At 34.7% G+C, this 17087-nt stretch overlaps 1 protein-coding gene across 2 annotated transcripts in view; it reads left to right on the forward strand.

The window, feature by feature from the left end:
* Positions 1-13528, forward strand: part of LOC128871815 (dystrophin-like) — a 47810-nt gene extending 34282 nt beyond the window's left edge. Inside the window, exons 10-15 of one of the 2 annotated variants that reach the window (XM_054113897.1) lie at positions 565-685; positions 763-1199; positions 1266-1542; positions 5629-5976; positions 9618-9677; positions 11248-11334. In XM_054113897.1, coding sequence (XP_053969872.1) covers positions 565-685; positions 763-1199; positions 1266-1542; positions 5629-5976; positions 9618-9628 — 1194 coding nt within the window. In that variant the 3' untranslated portion in view covers positions 9629-9677; positions 11248-11334. Of the gene's footprint in view, positions 1-564; positions 686-762; positions 1200-1265; positions 1543-5628; positions 5977-9617; positions 9678-11247 lie in introns of both variants that reach the window. The other variant, XM_054113898.1, reaches the window with a different exon arrangement.
* Positions 13529-17087: the final 3559 nt, after the last annotated feature.

Consider the following 17087-nt stretch of genomic DNA (forward strand, 5'->3'; position numbering starts at 1 on the left):
CACGCCTCCCAATTGCATGGCTCTAAAGTCTCGACGATTGCAATATCTAAAGATGTGGTCCTTAGGGTATTTTAGAGAGAAATTTACTGTATATTAATAAACATTTGAGCGTTGGCGACCGCAAATTGGAACACGATCAACGGTATACACATCTAGTTTTAGAGCGACTCAAATGAAGTGTAATGAATTGGCCAGTCATGCCATATGAACGGGAACAAAACTTCAGAACCAGGAGCCTAGCATGATTTGAGGGTCTTATGACTCGTAAAGATAAACGTAAAGATAATGATACAGATAAAGACAAAAGATAAATACAAAAAGGAATCAAAATATGTTACTTTTAGAGGCTTTCGTTGGTTAACTCGATTTTTCCATCATTTTAATGGTATTAGTATAACTTAAAAAATAGGGAGAAAGGTATTACTGTAACGGCTTAAGAACAATTAAAAGTTATAATAATCTAGGAAAGCAGCAGTCATTAAGATTTATATATTATCTGAAAACAAAAGCACTTTTAAGTTAAGTACTTCGCGTCTCTGTTAATAGCTTTTCCCCCCTTTCCAGACCACCTCAACAGAAGATGTGCGCGACTTCACGCGCGCTTTGAAGAATAAATTCAAGAGTCGCAAGTACTTCAAAAAGCATCCACGTGTCGGCTACTTGCCGGTACAAAGTGTGCTTGAAGGTAAGCTGCAGAAAATGCACTTTTTCTAATGAAGCTCCGTTTCTAAATCTAAATCGCTATCTTCTTACCTGAACCAGGTGATGCATTGGAGAGCCCCGCTCCCAGCCCGCAACACACAACACACACACTCCAGAATGATATGCACTCACGTCTCGAGATGTATGCTTCACGACTGGCCCAGGTCGAATATTGCACCGGCTCCAACTCAACACCAGATAGTGATGACGAGCATCAACTGATCGCCCAATATTGCCAAGCATTACCGACAAACAATGGTAGTGGTCCTAAATCACCGGTACAGGTCATGGCAGCCATGGATGCAGAACAACGCGAAGAGTTGGAAGCGATTATACGCGACTTGGAAGAGGAGAATTCAAATTTACAAGCAGAATATCAGCAGCTATGCAGCAAACAAAACAGCACCACACCTGATGCGGATGGGGGCATGCAACATTCAACGTCCGCCATGGGTGGACTAGCGGCAGGTGCAAATGCCGCTGGCGAACATGGACAGGTAGGACTTGTTTTTAATTTTTATTTACAAATAGTATGTCGCCAGCTAAGTGCTTCTTTTGCTTAGGATATGATGGCTGAGGCGAAGTTGTTGCGCCAACATAAAGGTCGCCTTGAGGCGCGCATGCAAATATTAGAAGATCACAATCGCCAACTGGAAGCACAATTACAAAGACTACGCCAATTGTTGGATGAACCGAATAGTGGTGCTGTAAGTGTCTCCGGCTCGGCGTTGAATTCGAAACCGAATACGCTGCAAACGCGTTCTGTGACCGCATCACAACTTAACACCGACTCACCGGCGAAAATGAATCAACAGAATGGCCATTATGAGCAAAGCACAAGTGAGTATACATTTTTTTATAGGAAGCTAAAAATTATAGATATGTAATAAACTGTGAAATGCATATCCATTTTTTTACTAATAATTATTAATGGGTGAACATCTTAAATACTTAATAACGGAAAATAATTATTATGTACGTGCAGCTTGCATACCAGTATGTATCTATGTGTGTTTAAAAGGCTCAGATATTACTTATCTACATCGCACTTAAATGTCTTTTTACAGTTTTCATCGCGCTTGAATTCAACACATTTGACTGATTAATTACCCTGTACAACAACTCATTTTTGTAATATGTTCTAAGTAATCGACCAGTTCTACGTAATTTTCTTCTATTTTCTCTGAAAGAGACGAAATGCCCATATGTGTAAAGGGCCAAGAGTAAATTTGTTCCAGAACGCTTTTCCTCACTGTATTCCACATACAATTCACTATTTTTACTCGAGATTATTGGATTGTTGTTATTAAGGGGAGTCCCGCTATATAGTCACTGTTGCAGCTATTGCAGCTTACACAAAAAGAGATTACATTGCCGCAATTGAACAAGTTTCCATTGATCGGCGATGTGAAGGGACATTTTTTATGGGCTACTGGCTAGTTACCGTGGTTCTTATTTGCCCGTTTTAGCAGTGCCGAGTATACTAACATTCTCAGTTAACTGCCGATTTTCAATTTCATAGTAGTGGATTAACTCACGGTTTACTACAGAATATCTGCTGTTTTTATTTGAAAGTTAACTGATCGCTGTGAAATCGAAATTTATTGAGCCGTAGGTTAACTCTTAGGTCAGATGTTAACCTAAATGATTAACCTGGTTAATCAACAATGGTGTCAATTATACTATAACGAATCCCCAATGTTGTCAAGAGAGTGATTTTTTGCACTCTCTGACAGCTAACTATAAACTTAAGAGATCTATATTAAAGTTTTTAAGAATTATTTTGATATATTAAAAATATTGCGGTTTTTAAAGATATGTACTTTTAACAAGGCCTATGAATAAAATTTTAAGTTGATTTTTTTGTATTTGGAAATTACTTCCTTAATAGTTTGCTTATGTTCAAAGTATATTCTGAGTCAGACAATGTAGTGTATGTGACTCTAAAGAATAAAATTTTATGATTCATTTTGAATAACCAGTTTTTTTTTTTTGCGAGGCATGCCTTTATTTCGCTGTGTGGAATTTTTGCGTACCCGTATTTAGGGATGTACATTTTTCGATTTTCGCCATCTTAGAATTTTCGTCATCTCGGTAATACAATCCCAGGATTCCGGGATTAGTGCCGGGACTTAGATATTCATTATTTTGCAACAACTTAACTCGAAAAAAACCAACATTATTTGGGAAGCTCTTCCTCCTACGTGAAGCGTGACCATCAAAACTTAGAAACTGTTTGACCAATTCGATTCTAACAAACTGCATTATGTGGATTCATAATATTTATTATACGCATATATTCAATAAAATGTATAGTCATCACCATTAGCTATAATGGCTGCACATCTTCGAATCATAAAACAGGCTCCAAAACAGCGGAGTTTGCCTTGATAACTGTTTGAGCGTCCATATTTGTTACCTTTGCTTAAGTGTTGTCCAAATTTCAACATCCAACATTTTGATCCCAGTTTCTGTTTCCACTCAACACACATTCGGCTTCGATGCTTGAGATAGTTGTCTCTTGTAAACTCCAAGGTTGGCTAGTAGTCCAGTCAAAAGAAGATTTAACTTAGTAATTTTAGGAGTATGCGAGTTTATGGTTTTATCATGTAAAGCCCATCACTGTGAACTTAAGTTTGAGTTTTCGGGGTCGGGGGTTGTGTCCCGCGGCGCCATCTTGGAAATAAGGGTGCAACTGGTTTTTTGCGATTATCTCGTGAATTTCGAAAGTTACGAGAATTTTGTAAAATACTTTTTTGTAGATAATAATATTATCCAGTAGATAATAATATTATCTACAACTTTGATTCAAAACTTTTTATTGTAAAATTGATCATAAAGAAGTTATAAACAAAATTACGCGAAAAATTAAGGGATGAATTTTTTTCAAGCGTAATAACTTTTTTTTATTGATTTTATGGAAAATATACATCAGAGCTTTTTTATAGAGCATTCCTTTGTGAACATTTTTGTCCCTAAGTTTTTTTCGCTATCTTCATTTAATCTTATGATTTTGAGCTGCTAAGCGGAGCAACCAATACATAAGCGAAGCCTATAAGCGTATACGAATATCATATACATTGCATTTATCTACTTTTCTTAGTGATGTTATTATTATTATCTACAAAAAAGTATTTTACAATATTTTCGTAACTTTCGAAATTCACGAGATAATCGCAAAAACCAGTTGCACCCTTATTTCCAAGATGGCGGCCGCGGGACACAACCCCGACCCCGAAAACTCAAATTTAAGTTCACAGTGATGGGTTTTACATAATAAAACCATAAACTCGCATACTCCTAAAATTACTTAGTTGGCTATTTTTTTTGTCTCTTTTGACTGGACTATAGTTCTTCCAAACATTTTCGTAGTTGGCAGTAGTAATGCTTTTTGGTAAATTTTATTGATCAAAACTGCATTCAATTTGGCGGTAAACACAAATAAATGGCCAAATCCTTGAAGTTGTCGATTATCAGCAGAAAGATGCATAATTGAATATTACATTTGCCCATTTTCGTTCTGAATTTGCCTTAGCCTTAGCCTATGCAAATCTTTTTTTAATGTGCTCTGGAATTTGGGGTTCTGCACGTGATCGTCCTCGAGTCGTGTATTTTTATGCAGTCAGACCACTTTTCCTTAACTGCTTCAGCTTCACGCAGCGATAAGTTCAGCTTTGCCACAAACAAATCAATGATCTCCTGTACTTCTTTGGGGAGGGTGTCGTTCGGGGAAATCGCCAACGTTTTTTACTTCGGTTTACCATTGCACCCATTTATTTGTGAACGTCTTCGTTTTCCTCAAATATTTTGCTGCAGATACACTAGACATTTTTCGACCTTTAGGTTGTGTACATAGAAACACTTCGAATTGTTTTTCATACGCGGAACTAATTTTTGTTTCGTTTTCTAAATTTCTCACAAAACTAACAAGGACACGCCTATTAGCAGCATTTGAATTCTGTCGGTCACGCTTCTATTATACAGACTGTAATAATGCATACGTAAATGTACTTTTTATTTGAAGTGAAAATATTGTTTGAACTCGAAGTGATAAAGTCAGAACTTAATTTTATTTTTCATATATAAATGGCTGTTCACTCATATTACTTTAATATTATTGGAAGCAGCACGAATATTAATATTTCAGTTGGAAGGGTTGAACACCGAGCACAGAAAACCCAGGTGACTTTTACCACAAAAGTGTTGTAAAAACAAGGTGCCTTTCAACGTTTCTTTTGGCTATATTAGAGAATTTTGCTGACTCCATTTGAGATGCTTCGTAAGAAATTATAAATCCCAAAAATAACAGTATCGCTGGCAATTAATCCCGCATATGGGGATTTGTATCCCTCATAGATATATTTAGGCTTCATATTTTGTATACTGCATACTTAATGTCTTGTTGAACGTACTGCCAGAAACCCAATACTGATAAGATTTGCCATCAATTTATTACTAAAATGAGCACTCACAAAATGGCATCATTTCAAACATACATACATATATACATGCCAATAACAACCGTTGCTAATTCATTATTCTCTTTGTATTTCTCCTCTTAACTGCACACTGTGTTTTGTTTTTACCACGGAAATATTTGCTTCCCCTCGTCCAAATATGTGTGTGTGAATGCGTGTAATGAAAACTGTCAACTTTACATCGCTAATCAAATCATTGCCAATAAATGCATCGCATACAACCTTCAATGTACAATACACCGCATACACCACTACTATGTTTCCCCGCTACTTTACCTAAAACGATAACACAAACACAAAACGGAAACGGCAAACTTCGAAAAATGGCAACAATTTTCAATTACTACCTGGTCACTAATACCATCGCAAACGCTGCGCTTGATTACGGCATCACAACTTCCCCGCCTCACTCAACGCATAACAACTACATAATTTCAACTGCCATCAGAAGGTATGATGCTACCCGGCATGGGCATGGTCAGTGTTGGCGGTGGCGGTAGTGGAGGCACTGCCGAACATATGGCTCAAGGCAAACATCCGCTTGGTGCTGGTCTTGTCGTACTACAACAACGAGCTGCCATGAATGCTGGAGGCCCTGGCATGGGAATGATGGGGGGGCATGGTGGTGGCTGCGGTGGCAGCGGTAGCATGGGTCACGGTGGCGGTATCGCTGGCGCAACAGGAAACGGTGGCATCGATATGGTCGGCATTGGCATCGGCGCCGGTCAAGGATTCATGTTGGACGATGGACGCCCACCACCACCGCCTCACTCGAGTCTGTTGCACAACATGCCCGGTAAATGGCTAGCATGAACTCAATGCAAGGCATGGCATGGCTGGCTGGCTCGCTGCTGGCTGGCATGAGTAATTGAATGGGCATGAATTTCAGCAGCAGCGTGCAGCCAATTTGCATGACAACTTCTTTTCATTTCCAATTTTCATTTGCAAAATATTTTAAATAGTTTTAATATGGCGTTTATTTTTTTTGTTTGTTTGTTGTTTTTCCAATCATGCGGGATTGTGCGCCTATTCGTTGTTACATTTTTTCCAATGCATTTTTTTGCATTTTGCTTGCGATTCCCCGTTTATATTTGTGGGTTTTTTTATTTATTGATTATATTACTTACTTCCTGAGTTTATTTTCGCCTGTTGATTTCCGACCTTTATATGGTTAATTTGCGGCCACTTGATTGGTGTTTACTTTTTCCTCCACTACTATAAATGGCCTTGATTGATTGCATTTTGTTATCGAAATGTATCTACTTTTATGTGGATATTATGATTTTTTAAATACAGGAATTTCATTTCATTTGATTAAGAGTTTATTTAACGGTTTATTTAAACATCCCAACTAATTGAGCACCATGGGTAATTTAATGGCTGCAGTTTTTATCGGCAAATGGGTTTTGCTTAATATTGAAAGCAAGAAAGGCAAAAAGGTTAATAATAATAATAGCAATGAAAAGCCAGGTATCCTCTCTATAACTCTAAAATAGCAAAATTCAACAGTAATAGACGATTTAAAATTGTATTAAGTCCATACAGATTTTATAAAGTGCTAATTTTTTTTATTTAAGTTAAAAAGTTAAGTCTTATTTAAAAAAAAACCGCCGTAGCCCAATGGGTTGGTGCGTGACTACCATTCGGCATTCACAGAGAGAACGTCGGTTCGAATCTTGGTGAAAACACCAAAATTAAGAAAAACATTTTTCTAATAGCGGTCGCCCTTCGGCAGGCAATGGCAAACCTCCGAGTGTATTTCTGCCATGAAAAAGCTCCTCATAAAAATATCTGCCATTCGGAATCGGCTTGAAACTGTAGGTCCCTCCATTTGTGGAACAACATCAAGACGCACACCACATATATATATATAAGTAATGGTTAAAAGTTATGCATCAATATAAATTGTGGACCAGAGTTTGCGTTAACTACTTCGTAGCAGCAATATTACCGAAAACATTGCTCTGCTCTCGCTTCTACTCCAAACTTCAAAATTTGAGTAATGGAGTAGGTAGCGCAAACGAGCAATTATTTGTTTTACTCCGCTCCAAGCTGCGGAGATACATTGAAAGCATAACCGACAAATTAGGTATGATCAGTATACTGTAGGTTGCAGGTGTCAATGTATTGCTAGCCTATGTTTTCAACATTTTCAGTCCCTTGTTGTTGTCGCATTATGACTCGCCTACCTGCTAAAATTCGTGAAAATGGAAAAAAGAAACGGAAACCATTGAATAACCGGCGAGGGAAGCCATAGCAATAATAATAATAATAGATTTATGTTGTCTGTATGTACTTTCGTGTTTTAAAAGAGGGCATTTGTTTGTAGTAAATAATTATTAATCACTTGATGTATTCCTGGAAATATCCAGCTTGTTTACATTTACACACTGTTGCTGCTTTCTCAATATTATATACTAGACGGAAACCATCTTCAATACCTTCTTAACAATGTGTGTAAGTTTGGTTTAATTCGGTGCTGACACGGCCGGTTAGCGAACACACACAAAAAGTTGACTTTATTTTATATATAAGATTTTTTTCAGTTTGTGTCCGAAAAATCCAAATATCTTACGGAACCCTATTTTTTTCCAAAATAAAATGTAATCCATGTTACTCTTGGATAATGTAGTTTTCGAATGGTGAAAGAATTTTTAAAATCGGTCCAGTAGTTTTTGAGCCTATTCGTTACAAACAAACAAACAAACAAAGTTTTCCTCTTTATAATATTAGTATAGATGTATAATAAATAAAAAAAAACATTCAAATAAAATTCTGAAGTAGAAACATTCCTTTGTTAGCTAGAGTTTAACACATGATTTGACATAGAATCTAATGTAGCGCCATATTCAAAATTTTAGACATATATAAATAATAGATCGGGTAAGAAATAGCCAATATCAATATATACATGTACGAGTAATGGATTTTTTTAACGCAAAAAGTTAGAGGGTTCAAGCACTATAAAAAATATATTTTCAGGTTGTATTTAACCATACCTGCAACCTAGAGTATACTGACGAACGTCTACGTACGAACGCATACAAAATGCGTCTAACAAAACAAAAACGAACACTCCTCAAGTATCATAGCAGCTATGGGAGTAGTAGTAGTGGACCAAAAGTGAGCGCTGGAATACACATGAATAATCTCGCAAGTAGCGCTCCGTCCGATTCTAAGTTTTCTGCTACTACTCCAACTACAGGGAGTACTGAAAATTATTCTTGGCTAGTACTCTGAGCTACTAGCAGTAACAAAACGTAGCTTGGAGCGGACTAAAACAACTGTTCGCTCGTTTTGCGCTACCTGCTCCACTACTCATCTGTTCAAGTTTAGAGTAGTAGCGAGAGTAAGAATGAAAAGTAAAAAGTAGCGGAGGAATTTCAATCCCTACCGTGGACACCCCAAATAGTTTGCAAGATATGCTTTGAACACTTGAGACAGTTGGTCAGCGGCCAAAGAAGCCACTAGATGAGGTTCAAAGAAACCATATGGGTATGGGGTTCAATTGAAATAAAAAATAAAAAAAAACACTTCCATTGCTGTTACATCTGATGTGTAATTTTCTGGCCATTAAAGTTATTGTAAAAAACTTTTTTTTGGTTCAAAGATTTTATTTATTTATTTATTTATTTATTTATTTATTTATTGTCTTTTAATGGATTAAAAGATTAATGGTTCCTATATTAAGAGAAACAAAAACTTTTCACAATCAGTTTCGATAGTGGCGCTCTATCGGAAATGAGAACAACCTAGTTTTCATTAATTCTAAGTAATATTGTTTTTGCCGTATTCTTAAGGCTAGCGTTTTAGAACACCAACCGATTGAATGACATCTTTATACAGACAGCTGCAAGTAAAGCCTGAAGTACAATATATAGTCTGAATGATGTCCACAAATGTAGTTAGCAAAACAAAAGAAAAAAATATCGACATATTTAATTTGTGCTAGGAAAATAAAATATAGGAAAAATTCTCATAAAAAACCATTTGCAGTTCGCAACAGTAAAGGATGTAAGAGCCAATTATATATATAGGTACTTTAATATAAACACCAATAAAACATATAAATATATCGGCCTATATTTGGCCTCTTCTGAAAGACAGTCTCGTTATCACCAAGAACGAAAGAACCGCCAACACCCATTGTCTAAGTTGGTTTTTACAATTTCATTTATTATTTTTATTTATTTTTTATATCTACCCTTCCAAGGACCTTTCTCTTTTGTCATTTGTCTTTGTTTTTGTATTTGCTTGATAATTAAGTTATAATTTTTATAGATAAGTAAGTGCTAAAACTATTCGACTTCAGTTGTGTAATAACTTCAACTCTGACAAAATACTAATGATTACATTTTCTATCTCTCTCTCTATCTCTGTTTCTGTTCATTAATTGCCAACACGGGAAATGTGGATAATACTCAACTACATACATAGATCATGCGTAAAATGCTGATTATTAAAATATCTGAATATTTAAAAGAAATAATTTCATGGGTAATTTCATGATTATTTTATAGAGCATCAATAATAAATTTCGCGTTTGACTCCTGAATAATTACTATAAAAGTTCGAGATGCATATCTTAGCAATTGGTATTGCTGGATTTCGAGGTATTTTAGCGTTGTGCATATGTGCCACTTTCGCTAGACTGCAGCAAAATTCAGGTGCTGGAAAAGATGTAGAGCAGGCTATTTAACCTTGAAATACGAAAACTAAGTTTAGGAAAAATTAAAGTCAACTCTGTAGTTTAACAGCTTAGAGGCGTACCAATACATATAAGAAGAATAAAAACAAAGATGTTCTCTTCCAATTCTTACACTTTGCACTGGTTCTAGTTTTGCCGTATGAGTTGATGAAAGATAGCAAATTTATAAGTACAAAGTACCAATAATACCCGGTAAAAAACTATGTTAACCTATGTTATTATTGTTGTTGTAAGTTAAAAAGCAGTTTCTGCGTTGCGCAACCGAATCATGCTAAAATGCGAGATTTCTGATTGTTGAGTGGTTGGCTATCCAATACTTTTAATAATCAGGTGTTTAAACAATCATCATTACCCCAAAAAAATGGATATTCTCTTTCAATTAGTCCTATCTGTGCACAGTCGATTATGGCCGGTAAGTGGTCAGTGATGAGCCGTGAATAAAGTGTGATACCTTTCCCCCTAATCACCATCGTTTAGCACCGAAAAAGCTGGTACAATGAATTTTTTCGTGATCGCTGTTCGCTATCCGACGAATTCCAGGAAGGAATATCGATGCATCTTAGGTATTAGGATGACGCGCATCAATAAGATTTTGCATGATCACCCTGTGGTAAAACAGAAGTGTTCGCTTTAGATCCCATAAAGTTAAAAAATGCTCTAGAAATACGACTGGACAAAAAGCTTCGAAAATTGGTTCAAACGAGTACAAGAGTATATTGATCATCATGGAGAATATAATTTTCAAAACCAATGGAAAAATGATCAACCACTAATGATAATTATTTCATTGTTAGGGAAGCAATCCTCGTAAAGCTTCGTTTATGTGCAACTCCCTTCGCATGCCAATATCTACTCTTCTCTGAGTTGATCCTGCAGTGGTTGATCATTTGGCTGGTTACCAAGTAAGGCCACAGAACAGTTCCAACCGCATTAGACCGGTTTTTGAACCAGATTACCTTCGTCCTCATTACCCTCAACGCTACAGTATTTGGTTTCCCCACACCTCATATGTTTGGACTTTAATAGTGGGATGAAAGAAATCTCCGTTAGCTAGCCTTCCCGTCATGCGATAGAATAAAAATACCCGAAAATAGAGACTACCAGAGCCTCAGTCCGAAACACGGCGGGTCATTTGCCCAGCTCTGTAATATAAAAAAAATTATTTCCTCATTTATTGTTTTTTTTTTGTCTGAGAAGAGTCATTACTTGAGAATATTATTGATGCTCTAGCAACTTAGTCTCACCTTCCGTTTGAGAATAAGTTTTCTATAATTTTCACACTTATTGGATTTAATTTTTAATATTCATTTATCCTAATCGCTGCATTATCATCTTAAACTAATTTCTCTAATTTCTTAGCCGCTGAAATTGGACGCGCCGTTGAGGAGCTGGTGACCGTTATTACCGAACAGGAGATCGAACAAACGCAACGTCAACAAAACGATGACGACGAGCGGGACGACGATGAAGAGGATGGTGTGAGTGTGGCGACAGCGATTACTGCTAAAACAATCATAAAACCTTTAAAGGCAACATCAAATACAAAAACCAAGGCAACTACCACCACCAACGCTAATGCAACTTCAACGATATTAAGCTAAGAAAATTTTGCAATGCTATTGGAAATAAGAGCGTAACATTTGGAAAATTGATAGTAAAAGTGAAAAAAGTATCGTCAAGAGGCAGCAGAGTGTGCAGGCAAGAAATGAAATAAATTAAAAAAGAAAAGGAATTGCATAGAAATGGAGCGAATATTGCGGAAGATCGGAAATTCTATCACAACAAACAGATACACACAGCTGCATGAATGAATAAGATAAGCTAATTATGAGATAAAGCCAACAAATATCACTGCGTGCAGCAAATAAAATAAAGTAAACATTAAAATATCATTGCAACTTACAGCTAACTTTTTGTTTAGTGCAATATTGAAAAAATTGAAAAAGTTAAAAATATTAACAAATTATAAGAAATTAAAAGTAATACATTTCAGAACATGCATACATATAATTAAAATTGTTTACCAATATATATATATGAAGCAATTAAATATGCTTAATAAAAAATTTCAAAAAAAAATATACAAAAATCGCATACAAGCATACTCACATTCACGTTCACCTACTTATTAACATACAACAACAAAAATGGAATATGTACATACATATATACATACATATGTTTACGAAATAATAAATATTATTAACCACAAAGCTCGAAAATTTGAAGAAAAAGATCCGATTTCGATTAAAAGTTCAAATGACTTCATTGAATTGAGTTGAGAGTTGATTAAAAGCTTATTGTAAAAGCAAACGAAAGGCATGAAACGATGATTGTTTGCTGTTAGGGCTTGGCAATGTTAATGAGTTGCAAAAAAAGGGTATGAAAAACATTAAATCAAAGAAAAGAAAATTGAAGTATAAAAATGTATTCAGAAAAAAGCTGAGCAGAAAAAAAAATATGCGGCAAATGTCAGCATATGACTGGCATGCAACTGAAATACAATAGCTTTTAGTGCGTGACAATGCTTTCATTAATTCTCTGTTAAATAATTACAAAAACAAGTGTATGTATGTATATTTTATCATTACGTTTGGTTTAAAATAAAAATGCTTACTTAATTTGTTTAACATTTTGCAATAAGTTCGGAAAACAAGTAAATAAATATTTTTTTTATAGAAATAGTAAAATATGAACATATCACGAAAAAAACGAAAAGCGCTCCTCAGATAATTACAACAACAGAGAAGTATAGTAGCAAAACTTTATTTCCAATTAAAATAAAATACAATAAAAAACGCAAAAATAAATTAAAAATTAAGAAAAGCAAATGAAATGAAAATAAAATGTTTAATATTAAGTAAACGCACCTTATAATGCTTTGTAATTTTATATGTATAAAAAATTATTAAACTTTTATAAAGTACGCATGTACGCGAAAAAATTGTAAATTTAAATTTAAAGCTTTCCAATGAAAATAGCAACAGTAGTAGATGCAGAAAATGCAGAAAACAGCAATATTTAGTGACTTAAGTTTTTCAGTTCCAAAAAATTAAATATCAAGAATTTTTTTAAATTTTGTTTTGATTTCTAGCATTTCTTAAAGTCTTTCATTGAAAAAGAATTCAACTTTCACACTTTATTTTCGAGAAATTAAAATTCTCATAATTTTTCAAATTTTCAAAAAAATAGACTTCAAACGTCTATCATAATCTCCTATTTCAATTAAAGAATTCCAACATCTTCCGCTTAAAAATATTTATTTCCCAGCAACTCTCAAAATCTTCCACTTGAAATAAATTAAGAATTCAAACATTTTTTCAAATTTTCAACTTAAAAAAAATTCACTTAAAAAATTTCCCAAATAGTTTCTACTTAAAAAATATTCCTACTTTCAACATTTTTAATAATCTTTACTTAATTAAAAATTAAACTTTACATTTTTTCAAAATTTTCCATTTAAAATGTAATTTCAAACGTTTTTCAAAATGTGCTACTTAAAAAGTTAAATTTTTAATATTTTCATCCTGTAAACTTTGTTCTTTTAAATAGTTTATAAAGTTTGTATGCAAAGCAATTATACTCTAAGTTTCAAGTTATGATTTAGTTTGTAAGTTTTATTTCTTTTCTGTGCTTTTAAAAGTTTTCAAATAAATAATTTGTATTTTCATATAACGATTTTACGAAAATGTGAATTTTTTCTTATTTATCTTATTTTTTGTTGCCGTACGTATTATTATGTGGCTTGAGCATGACGCGCCTAAAAGTATGCCAGACGAATAAGAGTACTTACAAAAAGTCTAAATTTTTCAAAAAATAGATAGGCGCAGCGGTTCCGTATACCTGTATTTCATTAGGCCTTTATTTGATACTGAACGCATTTAATGTTGAGTGTGTATACTTACATATATAAGTACAGTATATACTTACTTACATACTTATGTACTCAAACATATTTGCAACTATATTTGCACCCATCTTTGCAAAACTCTTATTTGCGCTTTGTGGTCATCACTTCCATGCTCGTAGTCTTTAGTAATATGAGACTTTTCATTAGCTTTTACGAGTAATTGAACCTTTGATTGGTGCTACATAATGATCAAGCTGATTGCTGTTCAAGCTCTAGTCATCTAAGATGACCACAAATCCGGAAATCAGTCATAGGGAAGCTTGCCTAGCCTGAGTCTTTCGTGGCTTGTGAACAGACATGGAGTACTGCTAAGACACTCATTCTGTTCCAGTGATTTTGCCAATGTCGTAAAACTGTGTTTATTTCTTGTAGAAATACATGAAAAATATATCACTTATCGGCAATTTTGAGCCTAACGCCACAGATCACACGCTGAATTGAATGAAAGAAGAGTTTTTTTAATGGCATTTTCACGCCGACAGACTCCGTACGCTGTCAAGAAGCTTCTCGTCAAGATATCATCTCCCATTTGGAGGCAGCGGAGGACTATAGAGCCTTTCAAGATACACCAACACGGAATGTGCAATAGAAACGGCATATACTGCAATGCTCTAGCAATATGCCGAAAAACAATCCATGAATTATGTGCTTAGAGTAACAAGAAACCCAACAACGAAGTAGCTCGCATGTCTAGCATTCCCTTTAACCAAAATAAATCAATGTATATGTGAATGGAAACAAATGGGTCACCAATCATCTCTATCTGTATAAAATATTTTATATTTCAATGGGCCGTCGTGTCTGTACATTGCAAATGTTATTAACAAATTATTATAGGAAGTGTAACAGAATGTGAAATACGATTTTTAAAAAATTGTATCTGTTTACACGCACTCATTTTCGGAATGGTTGAACTGAATTCGACAGGACTTTCATTAATAAATAGAGGAATATTCTATGTGCTATTTTTTCTTTGTATTTCACTCAAGAAACAAAAAACTTGTGGCGCTAAGTGGCGCTCGCTCAAGGGATTTTGAAAAATGCTATAAACTAATAAAAAACAAACACTTTATAAAGAAGCAACTTTTCAAACATTTCGACTTAATTTCTTACGTAATTTGTTTTGCTTTTTTTGTACCTTAATTTATTGAATGTAGCATAGCATTTCAAAAGCAAACATCCAATCGGAACAGATTGATAACATTTGCAAATAAAAATTTATCTAAAACTGAAAAAACCATACAAATTCAAAAATAAAAGCTATCAAAAAGTACTGCATCAGAGCAACAAAAACGATCATAAATGTACCACCTTTTCTATTCAGACTTACGATAAGATAAAGCATAGAATGACTAAAATATAAATAGCCAACCAACACAAAAATCGTATACACTCTATGAATGAATAAATGTAGATCTCATAATAAATATAATATTTAGTAAATAGTCGAAAATCAACAAGTCTTAATTGAATTCACGTCCGCACTCCAAACCCAATCAGTAAAACTATCGAACTTCTTTTATTGCTTTCGAAATAGTCTTTATATGTATTTACAATAAAAAATCTATCGTATTAGCGCCTTGTAAGAAAGGAAAGAAATACAACTTTAAGCTCAGCAATCAAACCTCCAAAACTGCTTTAAAAATACCAACTTCAAGTCTTTATATTTAAAAAAAACCAAAACTTATTTTTAGAGTAAAACGAAAACTATAAAATTAAAAGTGTAACTGACTAAACAAAATGGAAAAAAACAAAAAAAAAATTACAATGGAAATTTTTAAGAGACTTCAATAATTTTCCAGAAACATAAGCAGAAGAGAACTGAAGAGGCATGACATATATTTTGAAATGGAAGTGAAAGCTTATTAAATGCTAAAATACCCATTAAAGCTCTTGTTATCCTTTTTTTTTATTTCCTACATTAATCATACATCTGTCATACTGACATCTAGTACATTTACAATTAGTTAGGAAAATTATTAAATATATTTCATCATGGCCAGTGCCAAGACCAATACAGCGATTACCTTTTAGGAAAACAATTACATTTTTCATACACAGTTATTTTAGCATACGAGAATTAATATTTAATTTAATAGGTCAATTGGTCGGTTTCGCTTCAGACGTCGAGAAGTTCTTCTTTCAAGTTGTGAGACTGTATTGACTTCTCTATTTTTGTGCTGGTTTATTCCGTTAAAATACCTTGTTTATATCGCGTTTATTTCTTCGTTGATTAATGGTAAGGCGTTTTTCAATAGGTGCGCTTCAACTTTTTTCCGATAGGGAGGGCGAACGACGCTACACACTTGAGCAACGATTGCAAATCGTGCAAATTTTTTATGAAAATAATCGTTCTGTTGCTGCTACTTTAAGAGCATTACGGCCAAAAAACTTCATCTTCAGTGATGAAGCTCACTTTCGGCTCAATGGCTTTGTCAACAAGCAAAATATGCGTTACTAGGCAGAAAGCAATCCACACGTGATTCATGAGGCACCGAAAAAATCACTATTTGGTGCGGTTTACATGCCGGCGGCGTAATTGGCCCATATTTTTGTGAATGGAAATCGAGACCGCGACATGATAAACGATTATTTTTGGCCGCACTTGAATGGTATGGACTTAGACGACATGTGGTTTCAACAGGACGGGGCCACAAGCCACACAGCACACGCTACAATTGATTTGTTGAAGAGTAAGTTCGATGAGCGCATTATTTCCAGAAATGGACCGGTCGAATGGTCGCCGCGCTCGTGTGATTTGACGCCTCTAGACTACTTTCTTTGGGGTTATGTGAAGTCATTGGTCTACAGTAACAAGCCGGCGACGATTTGTGAGCTCAGAGCCAATATTGAACGCGAAATTGCTGGAATTTCGGCCGATTTATGCAAAAGAGTGGTCGAAAATTGGGTTCAACGATTGGACTTCGTAAAACGTGCACGCGGTGGTCATGCAAAAGAAATCGAATTTCATACTTAAATGTATATGTTCAAACTCGATAATAAAAAAAAAAATAGTTGAAAAAGTCAAACCGTTTGTGTTTTATATTGAACGTAGTATGGATGTCATCATTTTTTGTGTACCTGTCCGACACTGTTATTAAACGTAAGATTTTTGATTGTTGTCGCTGTACTTTGTTTATGTGAGTTCTTTTTGCAGTTCCCCACACTTGAAGTCCGTAGGTCCAGATTGGTTTAATGGCCACCTGGTTTACTAAAAGTTTGTTGGAAATATTGAGCTTAGAATTTCTACCTACTAGCCAATGCAATTGTGGAAATTTTTCCTTTATTT

Source organism: Anastrepha ludens, chromosome 2 (assembly GCF_028408465.1).
Source record: "Anastrepha ludens isolate Willacy chromosome 2, idAnaLude1.1, whole genome shotgun sequence".
Taxonomy (NCBI): domain Eukaryota; kingdom Metazoa; phylum Arthropoda; class Insecta; order Diptera; family Tephritidae; genus Anastrepha; species Anastrepha ludens.